Source organism: Chiloscyllium plagiosum, unplaced genomic scaffold, assembly GCF_037043375.1.
Source record: "Chiloscyllium plagiosum isolate Xiang-an unplaced genomic scaffold, Cpla_swu_hap1 HiC_scaffold_1, whole genome shotgun sequence".
Lineage (NCBI taxonomy): Eukaryota > Metazoa > Chordata > Chondrichthyes > Orectolobiformes > Hemiscylliidae > Chiloscyllium > Chiloscyllium plagiosum.
The window spans coordinates 88764457-88786732 of NW_028270139.1; the positions used below are offsets into that span (position 1 = coordinate 88764457).

At 40.0% G+C, this 22276-nt stretch overlaps 1 protein-coding gene across 1 annotated transcript in view; it reads right to left on the minus strand.

Annotated features, from left to right (window-relative positions):
• ipo11 (importin 11) overlaps positions 1-22276 on the minus strand; it is a 471218-nt gene that overhangs the window by 290783 nt on the left and 158159 nt on the right. Inside the window, exons 12-15 of the mRNA XM_043689427.2 lie at positions 15878-15921; positions 13466-13556; positions 8852-8899; positions 6251-6356 (exon numbers count right to left, since the gene is read on the minus strand). Of these exons, the coding sequence (XP_043545362.2) occupies positions 6251-6356; positions 8852-8899; positions 13466-13556; positions 15878-15921 (289 nt within the window). The remainder of the gene's footprint in view (positions 1-6250; positions 6357-8851; positions 8900-13465; positions 13557-15877; positions 15922-22276) is intronic.

Genomic DNA, 22276 nt, shown 5'->3' on the forward strand with positions numbered 1-22276 from the left:
AGAAGCACGTTTTTGGCTGCTATTCTGTTTTGCTTCATTTTGTATCCTGTTATGTCGTGTAGGCCTTGTCACAGGCGGCGGGTGCTCGTGTGGTTATTTTGGGTCTTTAACTTAGTCCGATATTGCCTCCTGGCATCTCTGATGGTCTTGTGGATGTTGGATCTGGATTTCCTGTAAAGGTTCAGGTCACCCAATATGAACGCCACACGCCTAGGCTCCAGGAGACAATGGATTTCCCGGTTCGTCCATGGTTTCTGGTTGGAGAACATGCCGATTGACTTCTTTAGTATGCAGTCCTCTATGCACTTGCTAATGAAGACCATGACGGTGGTGGCATACTCGTCTAAGTTGGCCAGTGAATTATTGAATATGGACTCGTCCATCAATTACAAACAGGCTCACAGAAATTCTTCTGCTCCCTCATACCAGCATTGTACTACTTTCTGTGCTGGGTCCTCATGTTTCAACTTCTACTTGTAAGCTGGGAGGAGGAACACAGCATTGTGATCTGACTTTCGAAAGTGTGTACAAAGCATGGAGCGGTAGGTATCCTTGATAGTTGTATAGCAATGGTCAAAATACTTTTGGCTCTCTGGTGGGATAGGAGATATGGTTGATGGTATTTTGGTAGCACCCTCTTGGCCTGGTTAAGATTGCCAGCTATGACGAATAAGGCCTCAAAGAATTTGTATCAAGTGCATTTCTGGTGGTTGGATCGAAGAGTCTGTCTCCTTGCTGCATGACTCTATGTCTCAATGACCCACCCTTGACACCCCTCTGCAGTAAAGAATTCCACAGATTAACCATCTGAGTAAAGAAATTCCCCATTTCTTAAATGAGTAACCGATATTGACAACACTCAACTTTTAGATCCTGAATCAGCCATAGCAAAATATCTGTCCAACAATGGTTTGGAAGTTTGTGAAAAGACTATTTCACCCATAGCTGAGAGTTCTGGTTCAATTACAATGCTCTCAATCAACTTCATAGTGATGGCAGCAAAAAACTGAAACAAGGAAGGAAGCCGTCATTTGCAGGGCAGAGTGGAGGAATTAGTGAGTGTGCTCATTTTGGAACTTTGGAATTATTTGTTAGATCAACTCCACAAATGAACAAAGGCCTAAAGGATTCATATTCAGATTTTAGTACATCTGCAAACCTTTCCAATTCTCTCACACATTTTGTGTAAGGGACTCAGGAAAAGTTTTATGCAATTGAACCCAAAGCAAAACAAAATCTGCTTGGTGTACTCTACAAGTGCGTGGATAAAAGAAAAAAAATGAAAATAAGATGACACTGATGACAATGTACTTAATATTGATGAAAAACCTTTCCAAGAGTCAAGTTTTGAGTGGAACCTTCCTTTCTTTTGATGGATGCCCTTAAAATAACTTGAAGAAAAGAGAAAGTGGATACAAAAATGCTGCAAACAATTTTTTCATTTTTGGGTTTGTTTAGATAATTTGGAAAAACAGTTGTGTGAAGGTGTAGATCTTATAATGAAGGATTAGACCGATTATGTTGATGCTAATTTCATTTGAGAAATAAAACACTTTTAAAGTTCCATCCAGATCAATTATTCAAACGAAATGACATTTAAGTCTTTACCAACTGTACCAAGCCAGCATTCAAGATAAGATTCAGTTGGCTTTTCCTGATTAAAAGCAAGATTGCAACTCTGATATTCCAAAATTGTCACAAAGCTAGTCCTTTTTTTTCTAAAAGCTGTTCCTTGACTCAAGGAGACTCTTTTCTTGATTTTATTTTCCAGAGGGGCAATATATCGGGCTGGGCTCCAATCAAGCTGGTTTGGTACAGAAACGAAAAGGATTTTGAGAGGCCTTTTGTTTATATGTAAACAGATGAGACCTTAGGTCAAAATGGTCATGTTTTAGAAGTGATCTGTATAAAGAAAGGGGAGTGGTCAACTCAGCAGTTTTAGTTCAGGTCTTCAGCTGGTTGGATGTTCAACAAGGAGCTGTGTGGAAATTCACACTCTCTCTTTCTGCCCTTCAACTTCAACCTGTCTACTTGTTTTTAAAGGGAGCTTGCTTATTGGGATCTGTGTATATTCAGAACAGCACAATTAAATCTAGTTGGATAGGCTTAGCTCTTTATTCTGTTCTTTGTGTTTCATTGTGATTTAGTGAATAAAATTTTGTCTGTTTTAAAATCTAGTAGTCAATCTAACTATCTAACTCCAGTAATTTTCACTGTACACTTAACAAATTGCAAAGTTATGGTCTGGGGCTGCCTGCTTAAGAATGTTTTGAGTGGTCTGGCCTAATTCATAACACAATGCCCTCCTTAGATACAACTTACCTACAAGGCCATTCTATTGTTCTCCCAACTCTTCTGCCAACAAACGTGCCATTTAACTAACTAGCTGCTCCTCATGATAAAGTTATGCTGCCAACGGTTATGTTCATTGCCCTTTGAATTCTGCTGCAGTCACTCTTTTTAAACTTGAACAAATCCTTGACCCCCTCTATGCTTCTCAACTACCATGTCTTCACATCGTATTCCCATCCACATTAAAGCATGTTGTACCCATAAAAACGCTCTTTTTCTTCCACTCTGCATTTAAAATTTCTTCAATCAGGTACCCATGTTTGTAAAGCACTGAAACAGCCATATACAAGTTAATAATTGATTTATGACATATCAGTCTGAAAGTAAAAGAAACTTTAGCTGGCCTATTAGATCTGCACATAGCACGATAAAAACCTGGGATAATTGATTTCTTCTCGTCCAACATAAAACTCCATAAATAAAATTACTGAAGTATCAAATGCATCAGAGCAAGTCTGAATTTAATTATCCCATTAACAGTATGGCCCTTACCCGATGTGTCAATGCAAATTCAATATTTTAATGTAACCTTTAAAAAAAAATGAGTACATAATAGTCAAAAATACAACTATGTCCAAGGTACTCTATGTACAAGGCATCCTTAATTGCTTACTATATAAACATTCCTTGAAATCGTTCATAATGGAAATTCCTGCGTGAATGCTGATCCATGCAGGAAAAACCACCCAGACAGATTGCTAGATGTCTATGACTTTTTCTTCTACACTGGAACCTTTCTGAATATAAATATACTTTTCTGTTGTGCTAATTTCCTTTAAGTTCACTGAAGCGCAGACTAACCCAGATTGTTAAAAATATGAGCTCAGAGATCATTTTTAAAAGCAGAGAAAGTGTGATAAAACAGCTAGAAATCTAGTAGCAAGGATTTTAAATTTAATATGCTGGAACAGTAATACTCACAGTAAGTCAATGAAAAGGACAAAGTGAGAAACAGGGTGAAAATAGAATACAGGTAGCTGTTTTTTCAGATAAGTTAATAACTTGTGTAAAAAGAGAAACTGGGAAAGAGGACTCCACAAGAATGAAGTTTTAGAGGTCACAAAGGCTTGAGAGTAAAGATTTCAGCAGCAGTGGTGTCACAGGAGGGACAGACATGGACCTGATGAGCTGAACAGCCTCCTACCGTGCTGAAATGACTTTGACATAGATGATGCAGAAGTGGAAATAGGCAGCATTGAATAAAATGAGGTTTCATAAAGCCAATCAAATGGATAGGGAGAAATGAATCCAATTGCAGGAATCCCAAATTTATGTTAAAAGGAGACTGGGTGCGAGTATTACAACACATGCATACTACTTTCTATAACACTGTCACAACATAGCCAAAATCCTAGTCAGTCTGCACATGCATGCAATGCTAGACTGGACTCTGAACTGCACAGGGGAATGTAGGTAGTGGATCATTCTTTTTAAATGCAATGAAAGCTCTTTTGGGACACTGCAAGCAATGTTGGCCAACTGAATGGCATGCTGGAAAAACTGGACAAGTCAGCACCTTGTTGGGAATTGGATCAGGCCTGACAGACAGGTATGCAAACTGGTTACCTCGATTGATTATATTGCATAGGTGTTAATAAAACAGTGGAACTGAGATATTAATCCAGGAAGCTTGGAGTATTCACTGTCAAATTGAATCAAGGCTGACAGATATGCAAGGCATTCACCTTGGTTGACGATTCAATGGATTGTTGATAGACAATGCTGCAAGATTTTGGGTGAAATGATAGATCTGAGTTTCAGTAAAACTGTTTAAGACAGCTCAGCTCGTAGGGTCAGCTCAATCAATACGGAGCATATCCAATAAGGTTTTTTGCACAGCTCTTCCTGAGATGGAAACTCAATTTAACTTCTGCTAATTGCATTGTTACATCAAATACTGCTAAGCCACTGTACTTGGAAATGACCAAATAACTAGTTAAAGGAAGCCACTCAAATCAGAGGGGTCTCACACACACTCCAGAGAACATCAGGACCAAGAAGCAGGGACCTTGGGAACAGAAGTTACAGCCTCAACTCCAATTTGACCACTTATAATCAGAGTAATATACACTTTCAAACATCTTACACTCCCAAAACAAACTCTGAACTACTGTATAGAACTGCGAGGTTAGTTGGGATATTAGAGGGAAGTCCCACTAAGTAAGCAAGTAGATCAGCAAAGCTTACAACAATAATAACTGTATATCGTGATATGTAAGCCAACCACTGAAGCTTTGAAATATCCTTTCAAAACATTTGAGTTATATACAGAGATTAAAATGTGATCCAGTGGTGCTCCTGTAGTGGTCATCATTTGTAAATATGGTAAAACTGCTGTTCATAGACTACAATATGCAATCTGCTTCATGTGAGCATGTTTGAACTCTAATGTATCATAAGACCATAAGACATTGGAGTGGAAGTCAAGCCATTTGGCCCATCGAGTCCACTCCACCATTTAATCATGGCTGATGGGCATTTCAACTCCACTTACCCGCATTCTCCCCGTAGCCCTTAATTCCATGCAAGATCAAGAAGTTATCAATCTCGGCCTTGAAGACATTTAACGTCCCAGCCTCAACTGTGCTCTGTGGCAATGCATTCCGCAGGACCACTACTCTCTGGTTGAAGAAATGTCTCCTCATTTCTGTTCTAAATTTACCCCCCATAAGTTTAATGCTATGCCCACAGGTCCTAGTCTCCCCGCCTAATGGAAACAACTTCCCAGCACCACCCTTTCTAAGGCATGCATTATCTTGTAACTTTCTATTATATCTCCCCTTGACCTTCTAAACTCTAACGAATACAATCCCAGGATCCTCAGCTGATCATTGTATGTTAGGCCTATCATTCCAGGGATCATCCATGTGAATCTCTGTTGGACATGCTCCAGTGCCAGTATGTCCTTCTTGAGGTGTGGGGCCCAAAATTGGACACAGTATTCCAAATGGGGCCTAACTAGAGCTTTATAAAGTCTCGGAAGCACATCACTGCTTTTATATTCCAACCCTCTTGAGATAAATGATAACATTACATTTGCTTCCTTAATCACGGACTCAACCTCATCTTGGTGATACAGTCCATTTCGTCTGCTTGATTCCATGTACCAACTTTTGAACTGAGCATAAACCTAAACATTAATTTCTAAGCTGAAAAATTGAAGATAACTCATAAGAAGAATTTAGTCCTAAATTTATTAGCTGAAAAATGAAGCATTAATTATGGACAAAATATCAGTCTAAACATGTATTTTGGCATCCAAGACAGGGATCATCTTATTTTCAATGATCTACAGTAACATAGAAGCATATGGCATTTAGTTCACTTTCCCAAGGTCAGGCTGCATGTAAATGTAGTTTCAAATATTTGATGCTGCAACAACAGCATTGGTAAAGGTCATTGGCACATCAACTACAGAAATTGATTTAGAAGATATAATAGAAAAAATAATGGATAATTCTCAAACTAAACATGGTTTTGGTTGCCATCATCTTCCTATTGATGGTAAAATTATTTCACAACATAAATAACAATATCTTACTAGTCGAGCAAAACTGTGAATGTGCAGATTTGCTTTGAGAAGCAACATCACATTTTCATCACATTGTGTTAATGTAATAGGATTGCTATCCAAATAGACAGATTCCAATTATATTTGTACCTAATATCCATAGGTTAGACATTCCATTGTCCAAACTGAGAAAGATAATGCCAAAGTGGAAGGGATTACAAAGACAGAAGAAGGTGAAACTGAAATAACCCCAAAGAGACAATTACGAACTGCAAAGACAGAATAAGAAACTAAAGTGCATTGTACGAACACTTCAATATCCCACTAGACATGTCTTTAAACACCTAAAGAATAGATTCTTAAGTGAGTTAAACAACAATAGCTTACCTTATGTGAGTAACCTGTAATTCAGCCAGTAAGTGGTTCTTGAACCACTGGTCAAAGTCAACACTATCAAAAAGTTCATAGGCTGCTAATCCAACTGCATTGTACACTATTAAGAAAAATGAAGTATCAACAATATAAAATAATTTCATAATAAATTTAATTTATTAACACTAATATAAAGTGCATAATTTATGTTTTCTACTTCCACAGAAGGTCATGACAAATCATTCTTAAATTATCTTGTGTTCAATTCAATGTAATTTCTTCAAAATAAAACATACAATGAAAATCAATAACACTGAATCTAACCACAGTACTTAGAGTCAGAGTCATAGAGATGGACAGCATGAAAATAGACCCTTCGGTCCAACTCATCCATGCCGACCAGATATCCAACCCAATCTAGTCCCACCTGCCAGCACCTAGCCCATATCCCTCCAAACTCTTCCTTTTCATATACCCATCCAGATGCCTTTTAAATATTGCAATTGTATTAGCCTCCACCACTTCCTCTGGCAGCTCATTCCACACACGTACTACCCTCTGCATGAAAACGTTGCTCCTTAGGTCTCTTTTATATCTTCCCCCTCTCACCTTAAACCTATGCCCTCTAGTTCTGGACTCCCCCACCACAGAGAAAAGACTTTGCCTATTTACTCTACTCATGGTTTCACAAACCTCTATCAGGTCACCCCTCAGTTTCCGACGCTCCAGGGAAAACAGACCTAGTCTATTCAACCTCTCCCTATAGCTCAAATTCTCCAACCCTGGCAACATTCTTGTAAATCTTTTCTGAACTCTTTCAAGTTTCACAACATCCTTTCGATAGGAAGGAGACCTTAATTGCACACAATAGTCCAAAGTGGCCTAATCAATATCCTGTACAGCTGCAACATGACTCCCAACTCCTGTACTCAATACTCTGACCAATAAAGGAAAGCATACCAAACATCTTCTTCACTATCCTATCTACTTGCGACTCTATTTTCAAGGCGCTATGAACCTGCACTCCAAGGACCTTATCATCGAGTGTATAAGTCCTGCTAAGATTTGCTTTCCCAAAATGAAGCACCTCACATTTATCTAAATTAAACTCCATCTGCCACTTTTCAGCCCATTGGTCCACTTGATCAAGATCCCACTGTAATCTGAAGTAACCTTCTTCGCTGTCCACTACACCTCCAATTTTGGTGTCATCTGCAAACTTACGAACTATACCTCTTATGCTCATATCCAAATCATTTATACAAATGATGAAAAGTAGTGGATCTAGCACCGATCATTGTGGCACTCCACTGGTCACAGGTCTCCAGTCTGAAACACAATCCTCCACCACCACCCTCTGCCTTTTACCTTCATTCCAATTCTGTATCCAAATGGCTATTCTCCCTGTATTCCATGAGATCTAAACTTGCTAACCAGTCTCCCATGGAGAACCTTGTTGAATGCCTTACTGAAGAGCACATAGATTATGTCTACCGCTCTACCCACATCAATCCTCTTCGTTACTTTTTCAAAAAATTCAATCAAGTTTGTGAGACATGATTGCCCATGCGCAAAGCCATGTGGACTACCCCTAATCAGTCTTTGCCTTTCCAAATACACGTACATCCTGTCCCTCAGGATTCCCTCCAACAACTTGCCCACCACCGACGTCAGGCTCACTGGTCTATAGTTCCCTGGCTTGTCCTTACCACCCTTCTTAAACAGTGGCACCACATTAGCCAACCTTCGGCACCTCACCTGTGACTATCAATGATATAAATATCTCAGCAAGTGGCCCAGCAATCACTTCCCTAGCTTCACACAGAGTTCGAGAGTACACCTGATCAGGTCTTGGGGATTTATCCACTTTTATGCATTTGAAGACATCCAGCACTTCCTCCTCTGTAGTATGGACATTTTTCAAGATGTCACCATCTATTTCCTTACAGTCTATATCTTCCATGTCCTTTTCCACAGTAAACACTGATGCAAAATATTCATTTAGTATCTTCCTCCATCCCCCGCAGCTCTACACAAAGGCCGCCTTGCTGATCTTTGAGGGGCACTATTCTCTCCCTAGTTACCCTTTTGTCCTTAATGTAGTTGTATAAACCCATTGGATTCTCCTTAATTCTATTTGCCAAAGCTATCTCATGTCCCCTTTTTGCCCTCCTGATTTCCCTTTTTAAGTATACTCCTATTGCCTTTATACTCTTCTAAGTATTCACTTGATCTATCCTGTCTATACCTGGCATATGCTTCCTTCTTTTCCTTAACCAAACCCTCAATTTCTTTAGGCAAAAGTGAGGACTGCAGATGCTGGAAACCAGAGTTTAGATAAGAGTGGTGCTGGAAAAGCACAGCAAGTCAGGCAGCATTCCAAGGAGCAGGAAAATCGAAGTTTCATCCTGATGAAAGGCTTTTGCCCGAAATGTCAATTTTCCTGCTCCTCGGATACTGCCTGACCTGCTGTTCTTTTCCAGCACTACTCTTATCTAAACCCTCAATTTCTTTAGTCATCCAGCACTTCCTATACCTACCAGCCTTTCCTTTCACCCTAAAAGGAATACATTGTCTCTTGATTGAGCTGAAAAAATACTGCAACACATAACATACCAGCATCTTTGATCACTAGATCAACAGTATTATCGACATCGGATGGTCCTGAAAAATACCAAGAACATGTTTTCAGATTATAGAGTCACAGTCATACAGCATACAAATAGACCTTTCAGCCCACTGTATCAATGCTGACTAACAAACAACAAACTACACTAATCTTATTTACCTGCGCTTGGTACATAGCCTACTATGCCCTGGAATTTTAAGAACTCACCCAGATGTTTCTTAATTATTGAGAGAGTACGTGCCTCCACCACGCTCTGAGGCAGCGCAATCTATATGGGTAAAAAAAGAACCTTTTTTTAGATCTTCTCTAAACCACATACTCCTCGTTTAAACTTATGCCCTCTAGTTTTAGACATGTCTGCCACAGGGATAAGATGATCAATCCTGCCCATCCCTCTCATATTTTTTACCTCAATCAGATCCCATCTCCGTCTCCTCTGTGCCAAAGAAAACAAACACATCATAATGGAGACTTTCCATCCAGGCAACATCCTGCTGAATCTTCATCCCCTCCAATGCAATCATGTCCTTCCAATGGTGTGGTGATCAGAACTGCACAAAGTATTGCATCAGTGGAACTAACCAACGTTTTATGTAACTGTAACAAGACTTCCTTGGTCCTTTATATTCTACAAGGAGAAAGTGAGGACTGCAGATGCTGGAGATCAGAGCTGAAAATGTGTTGCTGGAAAAGCGCAGGTCAGGCAGCATCCAAGGAACAGAATCGACGTTTCGGGCATAAGCCCTTCTTCAGGAAGGATTCTGTTCCTTGGATGCTGCCTGACCTGCTGCGCTTTTCCAGCAACACGTTTTCAACCTTTATATTCTACACCCCAACTAATGCAGGTAAGCGTCCCAAATCTATGGACTTGTGCCCTGAGGTCCCCAAGTTCCTCAGTACGCCCCAGGAACCCACCATTCATTGTATACATCGTTCACTTACTGGCCCTCCCAAAAGGCATAATCTCACATACATAAGGATTCATTCCATTTGTCAATGTTCTGCATAATCTACCAGCTGACCAATATAAGATTGTACCCTGAGACCATCTTCCTCACTGTCAATAGCACCATTAATATTCATGTCTGCTATGTTCATATCAAAGTCGTTAACGGACATAACAAACAGCAAGAATCCCACACCTGAAACCTGTGGTACACCGCTGGGCATAAGCTTCCAATCACAAAAAAAACCCCTCATCAGTACATTTAGTCAAAAACTCAATTAAATTAGTCAGACAGTATCTCCCTCTCATAAATCCATTCTGACCATCGCTGATCAATCCTCACTTTTCCAAGTCTTCATTTATCCTGTCTTATGAATTTTTCCAATAATTTCCCTACCACTCATGTCAGACTAACAGGTCTATAATACCTGGCCTACCCCTGCTGCCCTTCTTAAACAAAGGAACAACATTAGCCATCCCCACCAAAACATCTAAAACCATTTCCTTAATTATCTTTACATACTCAGGTCCTTCCAATGGTGTGGTGACCACACCATCACAAATAATATCCACTGTGAATACAAATAAGAAATATTCATTTCAGACCTCACCTACATCTTCTGATTCCCCTTTGGTCTCAAAAAAGACCCACTCTTTCCCTGGTAATCCTCTAACCCTTAACATACTTACAAAATGTCTTCTGGTTTTCCAAAGATATTTTGTGGCCCATCACTGCCCTCTAATTATTTTTTTATAAGCACCCTCCTAAACTTTAAGCACTTTTGAAGGGCTCCGTATTTTTAATGCATGCTATCTAACACATGCTTCCTTCTTTTTTCTTTATCAAATTCTCGCTATCCCTTGATGTCCAGGGTTCACAAGACCTACTGCTCATACCCTTCACTCTTACCCTTACACGCTAGCACTGAATTCTCATTACACAACTTTAAATGACTCCCACTTTCGAAATGTAAACTTACCTGCAAGCAGCTGCTCCCAGTCTACGTTTCCAGATCCAGTCTTATGACATTGAAATGCCCAATTTAGATACTTGACTTCTGCATTAGCCCTATCTCTTCTCCTGACTTTGAAACTTAGAAGGTTGTAGTCACTGTCCCGAACCACTGAAAGCTCAGCCATTTGACCAGCTTCCTTCCCTCGGATTAGCACTACCCCATCTTCAAAAGGACTATGTGTGGACTGGCACAAAAAGGTCTCCTGGATGCACTTTAAAAATTCCACCTTGTCTCACCCTTTCACACTAAAATGGTTCCAAATAACATTAATGGCTTTTTGCTTTTTTTTACTTCAAGTGAGTGCAAATACAAGTCAAGTACAGAAATAAAGAATAAAAAAAATTAGAAAACATGGAATTTAGCCCTCAATGGAATTACTTTGCTACTTTTTGTTACCTTCTAATAGCCAATAAAATTTGGTACTTAGTTTTAACTTAAGAATAGTATACAAATTGCATAAGTATCATAAACATGTATTGCACATTGTATTCCCAATGAAATAGATCCCCATGATATATAATCCCAAATATTCCAAGGATCAGAGAGTCATTCGAGCAGCGTAGACTTAAAATACATGTCAGGAATCCCTGACATAGTTGATTCAAATGGAACTACCTGGAAAATTAAAACTCCAATGAGCATCTGGAATCCTCTACAAAATAAAAACCCCTCAAAGTCAGAAACATCGAGCAGTTCTGGCTCAGTGAAACAAAACACTTAACCAACAAAGGTTAGTGAATTAAAAATCTATTCTAACCTCTGGATTAGTATTGAACTGCCTGCCACCTACACCCCTCCACCAAACCCCACCCCCTCCAACCGAAGCCCTGACAACTGACACCCGCCTGAAATTATCAATTTCTCCCACTTGTCAAATTTGATACTCCTAATAACCAACCAGCCCCGACCCAACCCCTCTTACAATTAAATAACGTGATTACACTAAGTGTTTTCTGTTCATCTGTAGGGTGAATCCATTAAACCTCTTATGTGGTGAGAAGCAGCACAGACATTGCATCACGCTTGTCAGGTTTACCAACTTCAAGGGAAGCGCAAGTAATACTCTACAGCTTCTTCCACAGGGTAAGATAAAGGGAGTAGGTGCACAGTATGCCTCCCAACCCCACACTAATAAGTCACAAAACATCTTGATTGGTAAATACGTTTTTTTCTCCTTCACTGTAGTTGCATCAATAGACTGAAACTCTCTCCCAGCAATACTGTAGGAATACCTACACCAGACAAATACCACAATCACACCACATTGTGGCACACCACAACATTTCCAAGGACAATTACAGATGAGCACAAAGCACTGGCCCTGCCATTGACACATTTATCCGATTCACGAGAGGAGAGGAGGAGAAGAAGAAAAGGATAGCCAACTCCCATTCCTAGACGTGATGGTACAGAGAACACCGAACGGAGAATTCACTACAAGAGTATACAGGAAAGCCACACACACAGACCAAGTCCTAAACTATGAAAGTAACCACCCCAACACACACAAACGAAGCTGCATCAGGACACTATTCAAAAGGGCCACAACACACTGCAGTACACCAGGACTGCAAAAAGAAGAAGAGGAATACCTATACAAGGTATTCGCCAAAAACGGATACCCGCGCAACTTCATCAGCAGATGCCTAAGAGAAAGACAACGGAACGAGGACATACCACAACCAAAAGGACTAGCCACACTACCATACATCAGGAGCATCTCTGAACTGACTGCCAGACTACTGCGACCCCTAGGACTCATAACGGCACACACACCAACAGCCACGCTCAGACAACAACTCACCAGAACGAAGGACCCGATACCCAACATGAGCAAGACGAATGTAGTGTACAAAATACCATGCAAGGACTGCACTAAACACTATATAGGACAAACAGGAAGACAGCTAACAATCCGCATACATGAACATCAACTAGCCACGAAACGACACGACCAGCTATCCTTAGTAGCCACACACGCAGACAACAAGCAACATGAATTCGACTGGGACAACACTACTATCATAGGGCAAGCCAGACAGAGAACAGCCAGGGAATTCCTAGAGGCATGGCACTCATCCACAAACTCCATCAACAAACACATCGACCTCGACCCAATATACCAACCACTACAGCGGACAGCTGAAACTGACAACCGGAAGCGGCAGGGACAGACCACTATAAACACCGGAGGAAACATCAAAGAAGCACTTCGCAGGAGGCTCCCAAGCACTGATGATGTCACCTAGCCAGGGGACGAAACGTTTGCAACAAAAACCTCCAGCTCGGCGAACAGAACCACAACAACACATTTATCCCTTGAACAAATAAAAGAAAAATTGGTTGAAATTCTAACATACTGTTAGTGTGCATAATTATTTTGATACATCCTTGGATATTATATATAAATGACATCCATGAAAAAAATTCACACAGAAAAATATCCCAACAATTTTGTACAATAAACAAAAAACATTTGCATGTAGTCTGAATTTGAATAATATGGTGCCAATAGGGGACTTTCCATTTTACAAATTTTAGTTTGAGAGACTTGAAAGCACTTATCAAAATATTCTCTCTGATAAAATATTATGTCACATTTAAATTAAGTATCTATTTTTAAAATATAACAAACTTACCATGTAGATTTTGAACCATTTCTAACAACACAGGGGTGAGTGTTTGGCTATATTCGTGAAATATGTCCAAAAACAGGACTTCTGTACATGGCTAAAAAAAACAAAAAAAATTACAAAATAATGAGAATATGAAGTGTTTTACTCTAAGTTCATATTGAAACCTAATTTCAATTCTAAGGGTTTGGGAAGTGGAGGAACTGAGCGTATTATTTTTATTTGTAAATTTACCCGTTGGAAACTTTCAGATTTTTCTCTTTGAACATCACAGCATAATCTACAAAGTGGAAACTTATCCCAGAAAGTCTGTGGAGTTCTTTCAAATAACAATCCAGTTAGTAGTCCCATGTCTCTACTCTTTCTACACATTCAGGCAACAATTCTCCATCAAGTATTTATCCAACGCCATTCTGCAGGCAACTACTGAATTGCTAACCACTACATACTTTGGCAATGATTCGGAGATGCCGGTGTTGGACTGGGGTGTACAAAGTTAAAAATCACACAACACCAGGTTATAGTCCAACAGGTTTAATTGGAAGCACACTAGCTTTCGGAGCGACGCTCCTTCATCAGGTGATTGTGATGCAATCACCTGATGAAGGAGCGTCGCTCCGAAAGCTAGTGTGCTTCCAATTAAACCTATTGGACTATAACCTGGTGTTGTGTGATTTTTAACTTTATACTTTGGCAAGACATTCTCGTCCTAACCACTTGTTATAAAAACAGTTATTCACATCAATTTTGTTTTCTTTTTACCAATTCATTAATGGTATATCCTCTAGTTATTAGCATTCAGTCGTTGGAACAGTCTTTTCACATTCATTCAAGAGATGTGGGTGCTACTGACTAGGCCACATTTATTGCCCATGCGTAGTTGCCCTTGAAAGGTAGTAGTCTGCTGCCTTCTTGAGCCACTGCAGTCCTTTCATGCAGGTAGACTCACAATGGTGCTAGAGAGGGAATTCCAGTAATTTGACTCAGCAACAGTGAAGGAATGCCAGTATATTTCAAAATGAGGATGGTGAGTGGCTTGGAGGGGATCTTGTAAGTTGTCGTACATTTGCTGCCCTTTTCCTTTTGGGTCAAAGAATTCATAGCTTTGCAAGGTGCAGTAAGAAGAGTCCTGTTGAGTAACTGGTATACAGAACCTGGTGCCAGTATTTAGAAGGAAATTCTAAATTGTTGTGGTTGTGTTGGAAGGTGCTATCCAAACAGCCTAGATGAAATTCTATAATGCATCTTGTAGATAGTATACACTACTGCTACTGACCAGAGTAGAAAGGACTGAGAGTTTGTGGATATGGTGCCAATGCAACGGGTTGATTTGTCCTGGATAGTGGCAAACTTCTTAAATCTGTTGGAGCTTCAATCCAGGCAAATGATGGCTATTTCATCATACTCTTGACTTGTGCTGTAGAGATTGCGAGTCAGGAGGTGAATTATTTGCTGTAAGATTCCAAGAGCTGTTCTTGTATTTATAGTATCGATATGATTAGTGCAGTTTAGTTACTCTTCAGTGGTAATCCCTAAGGATGATGGTTAGATTCACCCTTGCTGCATACGGTCAGCGCCTGGTGCTTGTGCAGCATATGTTATTTGTCCCTTGTTAGCCCAAGCCTGGATACTGTCCAGATATTTGGACATGGACTGCTTTATTATGAGAAGTCTGTAGCATGCTAAGTACTGTGCAATCATTAGTGATCTTCCTTTATGCCAAGTATGATTCTAGTCAGCAGAGAGATTTCCACTGAAAGAGCGTTGCTCTTTCATCAGATGGTTGTGCCTGAAGGACAACCATCTGATGAAGGAGCGACGTTCTGAAAGCTAGTGCTTCCAATTAAACCTGTTGGCCTATAACCTGGTGTTGTGTGATCTTTAACTTTGTACACCCCAGTCCAACACTGGCATCTCCAAATCTGTAAAGGAAAATATGATTAAGTTTCATTTAAAAGGCCTCATTAAGTTGCATGAATCTCTCTGTACTAAACATACAAGGATTTTCCACAACTTGTCAATCAGTATTTGGCTGACCAAATAACACATCCACTTGCCTAAATTCGATGAAGTTGGCTGAGGCAGTAGATTTTTACATTCAGATTGGACAAGGGGAAAGGAATCTGTGGGTCAATAGTCAGGGCAAGTATGTAAATTTTAAGATCTGTGCGGGTTGGCCAATTATATAACAATTTAGCTACAAGTATACTCAATAAAATCACAGGTGACAAAGTTGCAACCCATCTAATCTAGTAGTTTTCTAATCCTCGGACACTATTCCAGAACCTAGGATTCTTGAAAGATTCCTCCCATTGCAGTTATACTGATGGTCAGATGATTAATTGTAGCGAATAATAGTTTTCCCTTAATAAATAAATTGCTCTCAACAAGTGTAAGTTTGTAAACAGTCCAACTTACCCTTAAACTGTATTTGTAAGAGTCCCCTCCAGCCTCTTCCACAGCTAGTGAAATAGAAAAAATTTTTTGACATTTTGAGTAAATGATCTGAAGACACAAAAAAAATCACAATCTAATTCAATTCTGTTACTAAGAAGACTAACTAGTATGTTCCATTGGTTGAAAGCAGGTCTATCACAACGAAGGATGGAAAAGTGGAGGAAGGCCATAACGAAGATCATAAAATATAGGAGCAGAAGCATTCTTATCCTCCGCCATTCAATGATATCATGGCTGATCTGATAACCCTCAACTCCACTTTCCAGTCTTTTCCCCATAACCCTCAACTTACTTGTTGATTAAAAATCCATCTTTGTCTGAGATATAATTAATGTCCCAGGTTCTACAATCCTCTGCAGTAAAATTCACAAATACAGTGAAATCCCACAATTCATGACCCTGAGAGAAGAAATTTCTCATTTGTTTTATTCCAAGACCATGTTCTCTGGTCCTAGACGCTCCCAGAAAGGTAAACAACCTTTCTGCATATATTTTGTCAAGTCCCCCAAGAACCTATGTTTCAAGAAGGCCACCTCTCATTCTAAAATCCAATGAATACAGACCCAACCTATTCAACCTCTCCTCCCAATAGTCCTCCACAACCAGGGTAAACCAGGTGAATCTTCTTTGAACTGCCTCCACTGTAAGTATATGTTTGTTTAGATAAGGAGCCAAAATCTAATGGCAGTCTCGTTGTGCAACTGGGAGAATTAGGGACAGAGGTTTATTGAGAGATGAGAGCATAAGAAAAGAAACAAAAGTTGAGAGTCAAAGACCCTGGTGAGAAATAAGGAGTAAAGAATAGCAAAGGTGACGAAGAGAACAGAGAGACTAGAAACATTAATAAGGAAGACTATAAAGACAAGCACTGAGGGTGGGAAAAAGTGCATAACTTCATGAGTGTTGTTGGAACTATATTCATCCAAGCAAGTGATATGCATTCCATCACACACGTGCCTTGGGCCTTGTATATCATGAACAAGCTTTGGGGAGTCAGGAAGAAACTTATTCTATGCAGGACTCCCCGTTTATAACCTGCTCTTGCAGCCACAATATTTATTATGGCCAGCCAGTTCAGTTTCTGATCAATGATGATCTCCAGAATGCTGAAAGTTGAGGATTTATTAATGGTAATGCCATTGAATGTCAAGAAGCGGTTGGTCAGTTTCTCTCTTGTTGATGATCACTGGGAGACATGTGCATGGCAGACACATTAATTGGCACTCGTCAGCCCAAACCTGGGTATTTTCAGGTCCTGCTGCACATGGATATGGACTACTTTGAAACTGAAGACTTGCAAATGGCGCTAAACATTCTACAATCATTAATAATCATGCCCACTTCTGACGTACTGATGGAGAGATTATTGATAGAAGGAAGATTATTGATAGAGTGATATTCATTATGAAGCATCTGAAGATATTGGGCCTGGGACACTACCCTGAGAAACACCTACTGAGGTCTTCTGGAACTGAGATAACTGACCTCAAACAATCAAAGCCATTTTCTTTTTTGCATGACTCCAACCAATGTAGAGGTCGCCTCCCCATTCCCATTATGGTTTCATCAATCTAACTGGTGGTCTTCAAGGCCAATGTTCCCTGTAAGATGCATTCCACACACACTCCACCTTCTGCCGTATGACTTCCACTCACATTTAAATGTACCATACAAAAAACTCTGAAATCCATGAGGTAACAACTAAACTTAGAGGGAACATTGTTCTCAGCTCTCTTGGTGATTAAGAATTCAAGCTGTCTTAGCTCTGTTAGACAGAATAATTATACAATACCAAATGACTGTACAAAACATCTTCCAGATTTCTTGAAGAAATGGTCAACTGTTCAGATGGTTGCCTCCTTGTAGTAACTAGTGCATTCCGTTTATTCACACAATTCTGTTTTTCTGTCTTCACACAACACTATTATAGTGTAGTGTTCTCTCGAGAACCTGGCCTTGATGATTCTGATTGCCAATCCACACGTTCTCCAAGTTACAGATCAGGTGTACTCTGTGACAATATTGTAATTCTGCATTTGACTTCAACAATACACATCATTCTCCTCTTTCACTTTATCAAAATTTGTTGCTGTGGGGCATGGCGTTAATTTATGCCAAACAATCTGCAGATTTCTTCCTATCAAAGACTTGCATAGAGCCAGACCAGATGGAACAATAATTTAGCAAAGATGTTAATGAAATCTCCTTTAATGAATCTTTTACCATCCAAACCCAACTGTTTACCTCACTATCAGTTTGTGGGAATCACGGAAAGTTAGTCATATGCATAAACCTAGACGATTCAGTAAAGTCTTCGCAGTTTTCAATAATGAAGAAAAATGAATGTGAGAAATCCAATTTGTGACAAAATTTCATTCAATAATACAGAGAGCTTCAGTGTGTGACCGTATTATAATAAAGTAGTATGATCATCAAAGAATGTAGATTTCAAATAAAAGAGGTAAAATAGATGATGGTTTCAGTTCAGTGAAAGCATTTTTAAAAAATCCTTATCTCATTTGGAACAATGAGTTAAACAACCCTGTCTAAGCAGATTTATCTTAAGTGCCCAACAGAATACCTGTTGTGTTGATCAAAGAAGTGTTTATAGTCTTGAATGTTTATGATATATAGGGAATATAGACCTTAGTGGTTTGAGTTCATAGAGTCATAGAGAAGTATAATATGGAAGCAGATCCTTTGCTCCAACTCGTCCATGCTAACCAGAAATCCTCACTTAATCTAGTCCCATTTGCCAGTTCTTGGCCCACGTCCCTCTAAACCCTTCCTATTCATATATTCATCCAGATGCCTTTTAAATGTTGTAATTGTACCAGCCTCCATCACTTCCTCTGGCAGCTCTTTTCATACATGCATCACCCTCTATGTGAAAAAGTTGCCCCTTAGATCCCTTTTAAATTTTTCTCTTCTCACCCTAAACCTATGCCTTCTGGTTATGGACCCCATTCCACCCCAGGGAAAATACCTTGTCTATTTACCCTATCCATGCCCCCCATGAAAGGAAACATATTTCTCTGTGTAGCAGAATACTTTCACTCCAACAAAAGATAAAGTGGTTTATGAAGTCTTGAGGCTATTTCAGCAGTCCAAGTTGTGAGAGAGATTGTGTTTCATCTTTCAAGCTATCAAAGAAGGTTGAAGGCAGTAGAACTAGAAAGAAATCACTAGGCCATTAGAACTGAAGAGAGTCACTTAGGTCAGAAATCAAAGAGTTAAGATAGAGTGAAATTGAGTGCCTGAAAATGCTATTGCTGGGAAAAAGTTGAAACAACAGATCCGATAGATAAGGTTGGTTCTTTTCTTTGAAGCAACAAACTTGCATTCTTTTGAAGAAAAAAATGTGTCTTCACACTTGCAACTCACAAAAATGTGTCAGTGACTGACCATCACAGTGACTAACTGCAAAAATTAAATCTTGTGATCTATTAATCGAAGGATCTGACTTGCCCAGTATTAGCATAAGCAGTAATCATAAGCAATATACTCATTTTACCTCTATCCACTTTGAATAAGTAGTCAATCACAATAAAAAATATTTCCATCCAGACCGTAGAAACATCTCAGAATACATTTATTTGAACTCAGGATGGAAGTGACGATGCCATCTTGTCTCCTTTTGCTCCTCCTGATTGATAGCCGATGTCATGCAACTGGATTTCTTCTCTTTTAATCATTTTTGAAGGCTCCGGTTACCAAACGTAATTTTGCACTTGGGTATAACATGTCATGAAACCCAAGTGACCTTATGTAACCAGGACTCCAGTTGAGTCTAAGCTTTCTCATAAATTAGCATGTCATCCATAACAGCGAGATGATTTCCTTTGCTCAAAATATCATCTTCCAATGGAATTGCACAGAAATTATTCTGGCCAATCTTTGATACAGTATTCTTTTTGAGCACATTCTTTTGACTTTATGTACATTTTTACGTGTCATTAGTGAACTAAAAGTCTTCATCTGGAACAAAACTTGTAAGCTCTATTTGAGGCCTTGCTATTGGAATGTGCAACAATATGGGCTACAGTGGTCTGTTCTTTCCTTGCGCATTTTCAGTTGGAGCAGCAAATCTCAAGACCACCACACAAAATCTTTATACTCTAGGTCATACAGTCAGAGTTATATGGAAACAGACACTTCAGTCGAACCCATCCACACCAACCAGATATCCTCATTTAGATTAGATTAGATTACTTACAGTGTGGAAACAGGCCCTTCGGCCCAACAAGCCCACACCGCCCCGCCGAAGCGCAACCCACCCATACCCCTACATTTACCCCTTTTACCTAACACTATGGGCAATTTAGCATGGCCAATTCACCTGACCTGCACATCTTTGGACTGTGGGACGAAACCGGAGCACCCGGAAGAAACCCATGCAGACATGGGGAGAATGTGCAAATTTAGTCCCACAGATTTGTCCCACAGGCCTCTAAGCTCTTCCTATTCGTGTACCCACTCAGATGCCTTTACAATATTTTAATTGTACCCTCCTCCACCACTTTCTCTGGAATTTGTTCTGTACATGCACCACCCTCTGTGTAAAAAAAGTTCTCCCTCAAGTCACTTCTAAATTGTTGCTCTCTCAGCTTAAACCCTATACACCCTACAGTCTTGGACTCCTCTACATGGGGTAAAGTCCTTGACTATTCACCCTAACCATGCCCTTCATGATTTTATAAACCTCCAGAAGGTCACCTCTAAGTCTCTGACACTACAGATGACAAAGCCCCAGCCTATTCAGCCTCTCTCTGTAGCTCAAACCCACCAATCCCAGAAACATCCTTGTAACATCCTTAGTGGGCGGCACGGTGGCACAGTGGTTAGCACTGCTGCCTCACAGCGCCAGACACCCGGGTTCAATCCCCGCCTCAGGCGACTGACTGTGTGGAGTTTGCACGTTCTCCCAGTGTCTGCGTGGGTTTCCTCCGGGTGCTCCGGTTTCCTCCCACAGTCCAAAGATGTGCAGGGTCAGGTGAATTGGCCATACTAAATTGCCCGTAGTGTTAGGTAAGGGGTAAATGTAGGGGTATGGGTGGGTTTCGCTTCGGCGGGTCGGTGTGGACTTGTTGGGCCGAAGGGCCTGTTTCCACACTGTAATCTAATCTAATCTAATCTAAATCCTTTCTAAACCCTTTCAAGTTTAACAACATTCAATTCTGGTCTCCCTGCTATAGAAAGAATGCAGGCTTCCAAAAATGGCCTCAGTAATGTCCTGTACAGCCCCCATACAAAATGCCTGTTTGAAAGTGAAGCAGGTAATCAAGACTGTAAATGGAAGATTGTCCTTCACTGCTAGAGGGATGGAGTTTAAAAACAGGGATGGTGGTGATGGTGAAGCCAGATCTGGAGTACTATGTACAGTTTTGATCTTTTACTTAAGAAAAGGATATACTAGCACTGGAGAGGTTGCAGAGGTGGTGATACTGGTTAAGAGGATTGGTTTATGAGGAGAAATTGAGTAGACTGGGAATATTGTCATTGCAATTTAGAAAAATAAGGGGAAATCTGAGAAACACATATAAAATTATGAAGGGAATAGCTAAGATAGAAGCAGGGAGGTTGTTTCCATTGATGGATGAAACCAGACTAGGGGGCATAGCCTCAAAATAAGGAGGAGCAGATTTAGGACTGAGTTGAGGAGGAACGACTTCACTCAAAATGTTGTGAATGTGCAGAATTCCCTGCCAAATGAAACAGCTGAGGCTACCTCATTGACTGCTTTGAAGGCAGAGATGGATAGATTTTGAACGGACAGGGAATTAAGGGTTATAGTAAGCGAGCAGGAAAGTAGAGCTGAGTCCATGAAAAAATCAACTATGATCTTACTGAAAGGTGAAGCAGGCTCGAGGGGTCAGATGGCCTACTCCTGCTCCTATTTCATATGTTCTTATATAACATGACGTCCCAACTCCTATACTCAGTGCACTGACCAATAAGGGCAAGCATGACAAATGCCTTCTTCAACACTCGAACTCCACGTTCAAGGAATTATGCACCTACACCCCAAGTTCAGCAACACTCCACAGGGTCCTACTATTAACTGTATATGTCCAGTCCTGGTTTGCCTTACCAAAATACATCTCACATTTATTGAAGTTAAATGTCTGCCATTCCTCGGCCCACTGGCCCATCTGATCAGCTGCACTCTGAGATAAACTTCTTCTTTGTCCTCTACATGACTACTTTTGGTGTCCTCTGCAAACTTACTAATCATACCTCCTATGTTCACATCCAAATCATTTAAGTAGCAGATACATCCACAAATTGAAAAAGAAAACTTTCTTGAACATTTTTAAATACTTCTCCATCTAAGCCCTAAACACGCTGGCAAACTCAGTC